The sequence below is a fragment of the Setaria viridis genome, chromosome 2 (genome assembly GCF_005286985.2).
Source record: "Setaria viridis chromosome 2, Setaria_viridis_v4.0, whole genome shotgun sequence".
Classification (NCBI taxonomy): domain Eukaryota; kingdom Viridiplantae; phylum Streptophyta; class Magnoliopsida; order Poales; family Poaceae; genus Setaria; species Setaria viridis.
Genome location: NC_048264.2, coordinates 1,842,897 through 1,855,000, shown reverse-complemented (window position 1 = coordinate 1,855,000; position 12,104 = coordinate 1,842,897). Strand labels below are relative to the sequence as shown.

Genomic DNA, 12,104 nt, shown 5'->3' with positions numbered 1-12,104 from the left:
GTGCTCTACCTCGGGCCATCGACATCATACGCTCTACTGAAATAGATTTCGCGGAAAACCAGCTATATCCGATCTTGGTTGGCCTTTCACCCCTAGCCACAAGTCATCCCCGTATTTTGCCACATACATGGGTTATGCAACATCAAGAAAAATATTTCCATGACAAATACAGATGCAAGAGGGGATGAAGAAGGCTAACCATGTCTTCAGTGCAACATCCATATATACGGATGAACAGAATTGACCTATTGCATACATGTCCTAGTTTTTGTACTATGTGCACAACTGGACCAAAACCAAATACATGTTCGCAATATGCATATCGTGCCATTGCAACACCCAGGAAGTGAACAAAATCACCCACAAGAACAACAGAAAATTGAAACAAAACAAAACAACTATACGAAAACATCTAGTTTGGACCGTTGCAACATCACCTTGAGCGCAAGGGTCAAGTCCATGCTCTTGGCGTGGTGGTCGGAAGCACACATGAGCGCCAGTGAGCTGGGGGACGTCTGGAAAAGCGCGCGAGCAGGCCTGGGAAGGTGCAGGCAGCCACCAGCAAGGCTCGGCGCCCTGCACAAAGCGCAAGCCGGCCTCGACGTCGAGCCAACAGCAGCAGACAAGGGAGTGATGCTTGTAGTTGCTAGAGATAAGGAGCCAGAAGACAAGGGCCTGGAGTTCCTCAGGAAGGTCAGCAGTCACGGGGTGGAAAACGGACTTTTAGTTAAAGATTCTGAAAATCCATCTGGAACTAAATTTTTAAAATAAAAGGAGGTCCTTTAGCTCTAGGTCCTTTTAGTCTTGGTTGGTAATACCAACCGGGACTAAAAAGTTTTAAAAGAAAACACCCGCGCCGTCCCGTGCGCCCGGCTGCCGCTCGCCCGCCCGCGCTCGCCGGCCGCCCGCCTCCGCTCCGGATCCGCCCGCACCTGCCTCCGCTCCGCCCGTGCCCATCGGTCGCCCGCCCGCCGCCGCTTGGCCGCCCGGCCGCGCCCCTGCCCTGCCTTTGTCCCGCTGTCGCCCCTCACTGGAATCTTTTGTCCCGGTTGGAATTACCAACCGGGATAGGGGGCTTTTTGTCTCGGTTGGAATTTTCAACCGCGATAGGGGGGTGTCAGTGCTAGATCTTTACAATCAGGACTAAAGCCCCTCCCATCGATGTCTTTTGGTGCCTCATTTTTGACCCGGGACTAAAAGCACTTTAGTCTCGGGTCCAAAATCAACCGGGACAAAAGCTCCTGGATGGAAGGTCAGTCCTTTACTAGTGGATGCGGTCCTTTGGCAGCCTCGACGACCATTGATGCTAATAGATGCGATGCGGCAGGTGAATCAAAGTATATATATAGAGAGAGCGCTGGGGGCAAGGGAATGGATAAGAACGTGGAGGGAGATGAGCTGTGTGGACGTGAACTTGCACATAAGATGGGTAGGTTGGAACCAAACAAATTTCGGGTGCGTAGACAAGCAAGTGCTCCAGATACTCGGTCTGTAGCATTACCGAAGATAAAATTCTAGAGATCCTAAATGAACATGTACCCAAGACATTAGAAGATACGATGTATTAAAGAAAAGTAATGAAATCAAAGAAAAAAGAAACTTAAAATTGCCAACAAGCTACTCTAGTAATCTCACTTCATGGTATGTTTGGTAAAATCGCCTTCAAAATCCAACTCCTTCACATCAAGTGAAAGCGGAACCACAGCATGAGCCAAATCCCAACAACGAGGAATTGAAACAACTCCATCCGTTGATTGACGCTCTGACCACCAAACCAAGACAGCAACAAAACAATCCACACTTCCACTATGCAGCGGAATTAAGCAAGATAGCAATAGCTCTTGCCCAATCTGATTTGGGAAACCATAATACCGCCATGAAGTGCATAACCACTCAAAAAGCCTACAAAATGACACCTCCATCGTGGAAATGACGATAGCCGCTGCTGCCCACCGACATAAAATTTTCACCTGGAGACCTTGTGATGGGGTGGGATCGGGATGTATAGGTGACGCATCCAAGAAGGAAAATGATGCCCAAAGGCATCATCACCATGGATTTCACCAGCGTACCCTAGCCCACCACAACATAGCCCTAAGGGTCGACGAGATGCATCCCTTACCACGCCATTGCCAATCACGGGAGGCTGAAGCACCTGAGACCCAATGGCATCGATGAAGTGCGCTCCGTATCACAGTCGCCGCATGATGAGTTTCTGAGCACCTGTTACAAGAACGCCAAATATGACTGCAGTCACCGACCATCGTCCCTAGCACGGCTTCGTCACATCTGTGCCACTGGCCACCGGATGCACCGACGGGAATGCCAGAGTCGCACGCCTCGCACCATAGCCTGGCAGGCCACACGCCGCCACAGCAGTGCAAGGCCATGGGCTGCCGCAGCCGCTTCGCCCTAGGCCCATGCCGTTGCAGTCATGCCAGGCCGTGTGGCACCGCCATCATCGCTGCTGTGGCCTGTGGGCCCACCAGCAGACGTTGCTACATTGGGTTTTTGTTTGGGTGTGTGCGTGCGTGCGTGTGTGTGTGTGTGTGTGGGGGGGGGGGGGGGGGGGGGGGGGGGGGGCGGGGGTTAGTAAAGAGATTGGAGGCTCGTTGGCCGTGGGGAGCGACAGGCCACCGCTGGTGGCGGCGCATGGACAGCGGGGGCTCGGTGGCGTCCGCCCCCCGAGTCGCTCACAGGGACAATGCAAGGGCCTCAGTCTGTTCAGTACTCTGTTAGCAATATGATTGATTAGACCAGGAAAAAGAAAAAGATTGAGAGACACAAACGATTAGCCTAGCCACAAAGAGTCACTGCTTCTTCCTGCAACTAAGACATGCAAAAACACCATGCACAAAAAATAACACCCATGCAGATCTTAGTTGCAGCAAAAACACAAAAAATAGCACAAAAACACATGACCACTGATACGCTCTCCCTGTGGTCATCAGGTGAGTAGAAGTTAATCGATCTTGTTACAACGACTACTATCACTCTACCAACTTGGACAGCGTTATTCGGAGAATCAAGTTCTTAGTTTGGGTTGGTCGACCACTTAATAGGCTAGTGCACGTTAGCATCATGATTGATGCTGCAGCATTATTTCCGTTTAATTGTTATTTTCTCTAGTCAGATCACAGATCTGTTGTCCTCATCAACAAACAAATATGGTGTCGTTGGTGGTACGTTCGCACGCTATGCGCTGATTAATTAGTTACTTCCTGCATGCAGGTGCACGAGTCCCACATGTTGACACCGACTTGGAGGCAGGGAAACAAGCCATGACCGAAGAAGCTGAAATGGCACGGAGACGCAGGTGGAGCAGAAGTGTCCTCATCTCCAAGGTCCGTGATCAAGTCCGTGCCGGCGACGTCAACAGCTACACTCCACACTCCGTGTCTATCGGCCCTTACCATGCGAGTTGCTCGTCCCCACGGATTGAAAAGGAGAAGCTGTGCTGTGTAGGATTCTTTCAGAGCCTCTCAGAGGACCAAATCAAAGGTGGTCTTACGGGTCTAGCGGAGAAACTGGAGCCCCTAGCGAGGGCTTGCTACCCCGATGGTGTTGGCCACATGACGCCGGAAGAGCTGTCGACAATGTTGCTACGTGATGGGTGCTTCCTCCTCGCTTGCATGGTGGACTATCAGAGAGGAAATAATGCCGACAAGAAGTTAGCACATAGCTCAACTGGTAAAGACGGAGACCCGGCGCAAACAGTAGGGGGAGATGTCCAAGACGGCGGCTCATTTAGCGGCGGCGACAACAACACCGTCGTCCGCGACACCGTCTTCCTCGTTGAGAACCAGATACCTTTCTTCGTGCTACAGAAGATCCATGAGCGCGTCACAGGTGATACCACCAGCTCCGCCCTCGAATCCATAGCAGATTATGTCCAGGAGGTGCTGCAGGTACAGCTCTACATCAGCAAGCACCGGCGGCCGGCTCCGGCTCTGACGCCGCCGACACCCCATCTGCTGCACTTATTGCACTTCTACTTGCAGCCAACTAGTCCACCTCCGGCCATGGAAGAGAACGCTGCACGCCCTCGCACGGGTCGGTGGCGCCGCGCGACGGAGTACTGCAAGTACGGCAACGTGCGGTTCAAGCGTCAGGTCTTCCAGGACAATGAGAAGTGGACCTTCCTCGACGTGCGCCTTCAAGGAGGCACGCTGTGGGTCCCCCGCCTGCGGGTTGATGGCATGACGTGGACGGTCCTGCGAAACCTGATGGCGCTGGAGGAGCAGATCTCCCGGAGACCTGTCACGGCGTACTGCCTCTTCATGTCGCAGGTGGCAGGCACGGTGGAGGACGTGAAGCTCTTGGTTCACTCAGGGATCGTGGAACACTTCCTCGCCAGCGACGAGCAGGTCGCTCAAGGCTTCGCCGACCTCTGCAAGGGAGTGGTCATGGACGTCGACAACATCGACAGGAACTACCTCATGCCCATGTGGCACGAGATGCAGGAGCGCTGCGAGAACCGCGTGCACAGGTTCATGGGATGGTTCTGCCAGTTTAAGAACATAGTGATCATCATCGTACTACTAGTGGCTCTCATCATCATCGCATGTCAAGTGACGCAAACGTTCTATGCAGTTAGCTCTAGCCGCGGCGGACAACCACCAAAACATTAGTGTCAGTTTAGGCCCCTTTGGAGCAAAGGAAAACCATAGCAATTTTGAAGGATTTCGATCCTATATGAAAATTTCCTATGTGACCCTTTGGAACAAAGGATTGCACCCTTAAATTCCTTGGAATTCTTATGGGATGCATGAATCCATAGGAATTCTGGAGGACCTTATGAAAACTTTCCTGTATGTGTGTTTATGTGTGTGTCTCTCTCGCTTCGAATTCCTGTGTTTATCCTGTGTTGTATCCAAAGGCTACTACATAAACTTTCCTGCATTTTGAATTCATGTAGTATTGCAAGTTTCATGTAACTCTATTTTTTTTTTCATTTGTACGTTTTGGGAATCATATGTTCCAAAGAGGCCCTTACTCATCAGTTGTATATATGCGCTGCTATAGCCCCTAATATGTTTATTTCTGTGATCTTTTCAACTAAGGATTTTCTGATACTCATCAGTGCTCAACAAAGCTTGGTTGTTTTCTAATTTGATTTGTTCAAGCTTTATTTCCCTTTCTTGTTTGTCAAAATTTAAATTTCTTTTTCTCTTTATTAGCTTAGTAGTTAAATATATACACGTGTGTTGCTTGAGCATAAAAAAATCCACGTCTCTCATATGTGAGATCTACATTGCCCAATTAAAACTAGTCAAGCATCATGTTTAATTTTATTCCACATTGAGATCCTTATGAACTATAATGCAATTTTATTATTCGTTAGTGCATGGGACCCGCTACAAAATTTTGACACTCCCAAATTAATAATGTTTTTTTGGCACTAATTTAGCCGACTTGTATCTCAACTCCCAATTACCAACTTGGACCTACTTTGTGCCATAATAATCCAAAGGCACTCGGGTCACCATAAATACCCGTGTGGTTTTTGATGGCGCCGGCTCCACTATGGATGTCTTGTGTAGTTCATGGATGAAGACCTCGGCTGGGACTTGAGCACGAGTAGATTCAAGCTTGGATAAGATGCCTATGGCTACGTTATTATCAGGAGCCACGTGATGAAACTCCAGACCAGATAACTTGTTCTCTAGGTTGTGTACTTCCAGGTAGTACGCATCCATGTTGTTCTTGTGGCAGTCCCACTCATCGTGGACATGATTATTGACTACCAGTGAGTTGCCGTAGACCAACAATCGCTTGATTCCCAGCGAGATTGCCAGGCGGAGCCCGTGCAGAAGTGCTTCGTATTCAGCTTCATTATTGGACACCTCCCAGAAGATTTGCAGAACATATTTCAGCTATTTGCCTTTGGGAGAGATTAAGAGTGCTCCTGCGCCGGCGCCCTCGAGCTTGAGTGATCCATCACAATATATGACCTAATGCTCTGGGTGCTCTGCTGGCGTTGGTACTTGATTTTGCCGCCACTCTGCCATGAAATTTACTAGTGCTTGTGACTTGATGGCAATCCTTTACTTGAATTCTAGGGACAATGCTTCGAGTTCTACTACCCACTTGGAGGTTCTTCCTGTCGCATCTCGATTGTGGAGGATTTCTCCCAAGGGGAAGTCTATGATGATGGAGTTGTTGTGTTCTTGGAAGTAGTGTCGTAGTTTCCGCGAGGTCAGTACTATTGCATATAGTAGCTTTTGAACTAGTGGGTACCTGGATTTGGAATCCGACAACATCTCACTGACGAAGTAGATGGACCTCTGTACTTTGTATACATGGCCTGGTTCTAGTCTTTCAACCACATCGCCATGCGGACAACATTGGTAGTCGCGCTAATGTAGAGCAGCAAGTCTTCATTAGGGTTAGGTGCCGTGAGGACCGGTGGCTTTGATAAGAAGTCCTTCAACTATTGAAGGGCTTTATCTACCTCCTTGGTCCACTGGAATTTATCTTGCCACTTGAGTAGTTTGAAGAAGGGTAGTCCCCGTTCTCCAAGCCTTGAGATGAATCTGTTGAGGGTCGCCATGCATCCAGTCAGTTTCTGGACGTCCTTGATGCACGATGGGATGTGCAAGTTGGTGATTGCGGAGATCTTCTCGGGGTTAGTTTCAATTACTTGGTGATTGATGATGAACACAAGTAGTTTTCCGGAGGGTATGCCAAACACGCACTTTGTTGGGTTTAGCTTCCACCAGAACTCTTGCAAGCTTGCGAAAGTTTTTTTTTCCAGATCCGCAATCAAGTCGTCGAGGTTTCTAGTCTTTACAACCACATCATCCATGTACACCTCTACGTTGCGGTGTAGTTATTTTTTGAAGCACTCCTGGATGGCCTGTTGATAGGTGGCGCCTGCGTTCTTTAGCGCGAAGGACATAGTAGTGTAGCAGAAACCTCCGTATGGGGTGATGAACGTGGTCTTGATTTGGTCTTCTTCCTTGAGGGCTATCTGGTGATACCTCAAGTAGCAATCGAGGAAGCAGAATAGAGCGTATCCAGCCGTTGAGTCAATGACTTGATCAATCCTACGAAGCCTAAAGGGATCCTTTAGACAGTGCTTGTTGAGGTCTATGTAGTCGATACACATCCTCCACTCATTGTTGTTTTTCTTCCGCACCAAGACGGGATTGGCCAGCCACTCTAGATGATAGACTTCTTTTATGAATCCAATCATGAGTAGTTTGGCCAACTCTTTTTTGATTGCTTCTCTTCTATCTTGGGTGAATCGATGTAGTCATTGTCGTTTTGGCGTAGCTTTGGTATCCACAATTAGTGAGTGCTTGACAACTCGCTAGGCACCCCCAACATATCTGATGGCTTCCATGCAAAAATGTCTTGGTGGGCCTAAAGGAAGCTGACGAACGCGGTTTCCTATTTGGGATCCAGCCCTGAGCCAATCAGGGCTATCTTGGAGCTATCAGCAGTCTCAAGGTCAATGGCTTTGATATCGACTTCACTTGCCGGCTTGACCTTGGTTGCCCCTGACTTCTTCTCTGGTATCTCAAGTTCTGATAGGGACAGTTTCTTGGAAGCGGCAAAGATAACTATGTCCAGTTTTGAAATCAGCTACCTCAAAATTGATGTACTATGTCCAGTAGTGTTCTTTGGTCCCGAAGGTAACTAGCAAAACCATCTGGCCAAGGAGTACAACCACGTTGGCTAGAACAATCCTTAGAACGGAGAGTTCATCAGGGTGAGCATATTGGTAACGTCGAGGCCCATTTTCCTCAAAGTCTTAGTGAAAAAGTACGTTGATACCACTACCACCATCAATGAGTACTTTGTGAGATGAGAGCCTGTGACTACTGGGTTCAGGACGAGAGGATAGCATCCAGGGTCAGAGAAACTAGTCCACTGATCCTTCCTGGAGAAGGTGATTGGCACCTCGAACCACTTGAGGAATGTAGGCGTTGCCTGTTCAATGGACATAATCTCTTGGAGGGTTAATTTCTAGGACCGCTTTGAAGCAGTACCCGGTGTGCCGCCGAAGATGACGTTGACGGTGTTGGATGGGTTTTGGAATTTACCGTTGCTACCATCATCTTTGTCTTCTTTGGCCTTGCCCTTGTCCTTTGCCCGAGAAGGTTCTAGCAGATCTTTCATGACTCTGCACAGGCTATAGCAATCCATCGCAGAGTGCTTATGGTGTGGATGCCATGGGCACTATTTTAAGAGCTCATTGAATGGAGTCCTTTCTTGATTCTTGCTACCTTTCTTTGAGGACTGGAACATCACCGCAACAGTATTGTCTGACTTTCTCTTGCGATTATGACAACCTGAGTAGTTGCTTTGATTGTCATTATTGGGGCGATCGTTACGGTTCTTGTTGTTGCGCTGGCCATTACTCTAATTGTTGTTGTTCTAGCCCCTATTATGACTAGACTTGAACCTCTCGATCTCCTTATCTTCTTCATCTGCCTAGGCTTGAATCATGATCTTGAGAGACTTGATATCTTTTGGGCATTCCTGCAATAATCTTGGAACATTCGATGGTCATAGAGACCATTCTGGAAGCAATCTATGGCATCACGCTCTATGATGTCCATGATAGTGGCCTTCTTGTCAAAGAAACGGCGTAGATAATTGCGCAGGGTCTCCCCTTATTGTTGTTTGACTTGAGACAAGTCGATTCTGTTGCTAGGACGTTGCATTTCCCCTGCGATGTTGTTTGTGAATGCCACCTTTAGGTGCTTCCACGTGTCGATGGAGTTCTTCTCTAGGGATTTGAGCCATGTGAGTGGTCCTGCCTCCATACAGATGGGGAAGTAAATGACCTTGGTGTCATCGTTTCCTCTCGCTACCTGAACTAACAATGAGTAGCACCGCAGCCATTGGACTGGGTCCTGCTTGCCGTCCTATTTGGTGATACCCGAAGGTTTGAATTTGTCGGGTAGAACCATCTTTCATGCTCATTTTGAGAAGGTGGGGAACCCACAGAATCATCTCTCAAGTACTCAACTTTTTGTTTACGCTCATGGCGGTGCCCTTTAATGATTGTACGGGTGTCGCGGCTGTTGTTGATCTTCTGACGGAGGCCATGTACTAGGGTTCAAGGTCTACGTAGGGCCCACGGCGGCTGCAACCTCCTGAGGGTTCCGACCGACTTCCCTCTGCCCTATTTTGGCTTGGTTTAGCATCCTCAATTGAGGCACCCTCGTTTTGAATTGGTTGTCTATGGCTACTGCCATGCTGGGATGAGGCGTGGCGAACCAAATGTATTGGGCTTTGTTGATCGAGTTGCCTGTATGTGTGCTCTGCCAGCTGAGCCAGTTGCATGGTGTAATTGGTTTGTGGCATTGCCCAAGTAATCAGGTCAATGAACTACTTCAAACATGTGATCCAAGTTCATGATGGGTAGTTCAGCTGCAAGGTGGCAGCGACGCTCTGCTCTTGCAGCGTTTCTTGCTCATCGTCGATTCTTTTGAGCTTCAGTTTCTTCTCCTTCTACGTTGGTGGTAAGTTCATCCTGTGACATCTCATATAGGTGATGTTTGCGTCATGGATTCCTTTCCGGTGGTTCTTCACCATCGCCTTCTCGTGCGGTCAAGAGGGCGAAGAGTTCTCGCTTCGGAGAAAAACTACCCGAACTTGACGTGATGATCTCTGTGGAGCCGCCTTCTTTGTAGATGGGCGATAGAGGGGTTCCCTCCTGGTACGGGAGAGTGTCAAGGTAGACAACAAGGCATGACTCGTCGTCCTTGGCGAGAGCAGGTCGCTTCATGGTCAGTAGATGAATCTGCCTTGTGGAGAGATGTGATAACCAAGCCTTGTTGTGTACCTGATAATGGAGTCTCCTCATCCGAATCTGAGTAGTAGTTGAGGTCCTTAAACAAATTCGAGTTGAATTGTGATCTGGATTGGGTGTCTTGGTAGACAGCACCCGAGTTTTGGAGTTCGAACGGAAATCGACTTGTATTGTAGACTGATTCACACGATGGCTTAAGCGTCAGCTCGTGGGAACCAATTCGACTAGTGGGAGAAGTCGAGTTGTACTCGAACTCGTTCTGCAAGCCTCTAAGTAGGTCGAAAATTTCGTTGAATTTTTTGACGAAATCCTCTAAAGCTTGGCGATGAAGGTTGATGTTGTACTGCTTCTCCTCTGGGGCTGGCATAATGTGGCGGTGGAAGTTTCCAACACCATCTACGATGCAAACCCAAGAGCCGAAGATGAATGCCGCGATCACTTCGAATGCAATGGTGGACTTGATGATGACTTGAGCTATTGAGTTCGCTGGTGGATCTTCAGCGAGATCCCCTACTTGGCATGCTAACTATCGGTATTTAGACCCGGCAACCTATCCAGGAGGTGCCCGAGGTAGTGTTTAGTGCATGGGGCTCGCTTAGATCAGGAACTCGACGGTGAACTCGAACACATGATCTAAACAAGTTCAGGCCGCTAAATAGCGTAATACCCTACGTCCTGTGTGTTGATTGTATTGTAATGGATTGAAGTTGTTTGTAGGGGGTCCCTACCACGCCTTATATTGCTGGGGGTAGGGTTACAGGTTGGTTGTTTACAAGAATACTAGTCCGATTCGACTAGAGAGACCTACTCTATTTGCTACAAGTAGTTTCCTAATCTTCATCTAGTTCTTGTCCTCCACGTAGACCACGCCGTCCTGCACCATAGTCTCCATATCTCATACGTCTCGGTGTACAGTCCCATATCTAGGATTGTCCAAACCTTCTGATGGGATCATAGATAGATCAACGGACGACAGACCGGTGGTGATACGCTATCACCACCGGTTCACCCAAAACTGGTGATAGCCTAGTGGCAAAGGGCTCGTCTATAGTAGTGAGTTTTCCATATCCACAATGAAAGCAATATGGCTCGTAAATAATAGATTGATTGATGCAAAGTATCGGGGTTACATATATAGGCTAGGGTCTCCACGGCAACATGGAGATACTAGCCTGTGCAGCCAGCACCCAAGGTCCATAGGGCTGGCCTATAGAATCTGTCGAACACACAACAAAATACACGAATTTTTCCTGTGTATTTGTATGCTTAAGCTTTGAACATGTTAACTTGGCAATGGAGCCATGTCGTCAACTATGACTACTGCACAGGCCATATGGTTCATATGAGGCATGGCCATTATTTCAGCCTTGTATCCAAAGGGAAGCGTCGCAGGGTAGTTTTGAACGTGTGGACACTTTTTCAAATGATCCATATTTTTTGTTGATCCACTTGAATTGAATCAAATGAAAGAAAAAAAGGTTTTGTAATTTCCCGGCTGGTGAATAGCAAAACCAATTTATAAACTAATAAAAGTTTATATTTCCCTATGAACAAGTTTTTTTTTCATATCTATGTATGTGTATTGCCGATCTTCTTGATCAATCAACCACCTATCCAAAACTTAGAACACTCAGTAGTCACTAATTTCCCTTTTTGTGAATCTCATCACGTGTTGCATCCTCAAATGCATACCCTTCTTGATAGAAAAATCTCCATTGCGAATCTAGAGAGAAAGGGCACGAGCGCATCTCCATTGAGTAGCATGTGAGGGGCACTTCCCAAACCACGGCCAATTTTAAAACAAAAACAAACATCCCTGTAAAGGGTGCTGAGTGCTGACAGCTCGCATGTAGAATTAAGAACTAACCAATATAGCTTAGGCGCTTAGCTAAACAAAGCACACACGAATACACATGCAGATTCTCTCTGTAAACAAAACACAAAAGCAAACACACAGATTCTTATAGGGATTGTTGATGCACGTCACGCCAAACACTTGAGCACTGAACGTGCAGCCCGCAAAGATGCTCCTTGTTGCGTTGTTGCGGAGGCTAGTCAGACCGATAAGGCAGGTTGATCATACCGGTCTCGCCAGGGAGCCTGGCGAGGATCCAACGAAGGCCCGCCCGAGAGGGATCCCTTCAGGGCAGGCGCACCTTGGGTTGCCTAAGGCTCGGTAGGCCAGCTAGGGCACCTCCTCATGCCATGGAGATAGGAGAAGAACAGCACATGGGGTTGGAAAAGTACGACAAAGAGGAAAGAAAGGTAAAAGTAAAAGATAGATTGGTATTTGATTGATTGGATGCCCTCAATCGACCGTGGCACTTTATATTTA

The 12,104-nt window shown here is 48.0% G+C and overlaps 1 protein-coding gene across 2 annotated transcripts in view; it reads left to right on the top strand.

Annotated features, from left to right (window-relative positions):
* The window catches only part of LOC117845514 (UPF0481 protein At3g47200), an 8,688-nt gene extending 3,577 nt beyond the window's left edge, over nucleotides 1-5,111 (top strand). The window contains exons 3-4 of one of the 2 annotated variants that reach the window (XM_034726573.2): nucleotides 3,232-3,908; nucleotides 4,002-5,111. In XM_034726573.2, coding sequence (XP_034582464.1) covers nucleotides 3,232-3,908; nucleotides 4,002-4,631 — 1,307 coding nt within the window. In that variant the 3' untranslated portion in view covers nucleotides 4,632-5,111. Of the gene's footprint in view, nucleotides 1-3,231 lie in introns of both variants that reach the window. The other variant, XM_034726572.2, reaches the window with a different exon arrangement.
* Nucleotides 5,112-12,104: the final 6,993 nt, after the last annotated feature.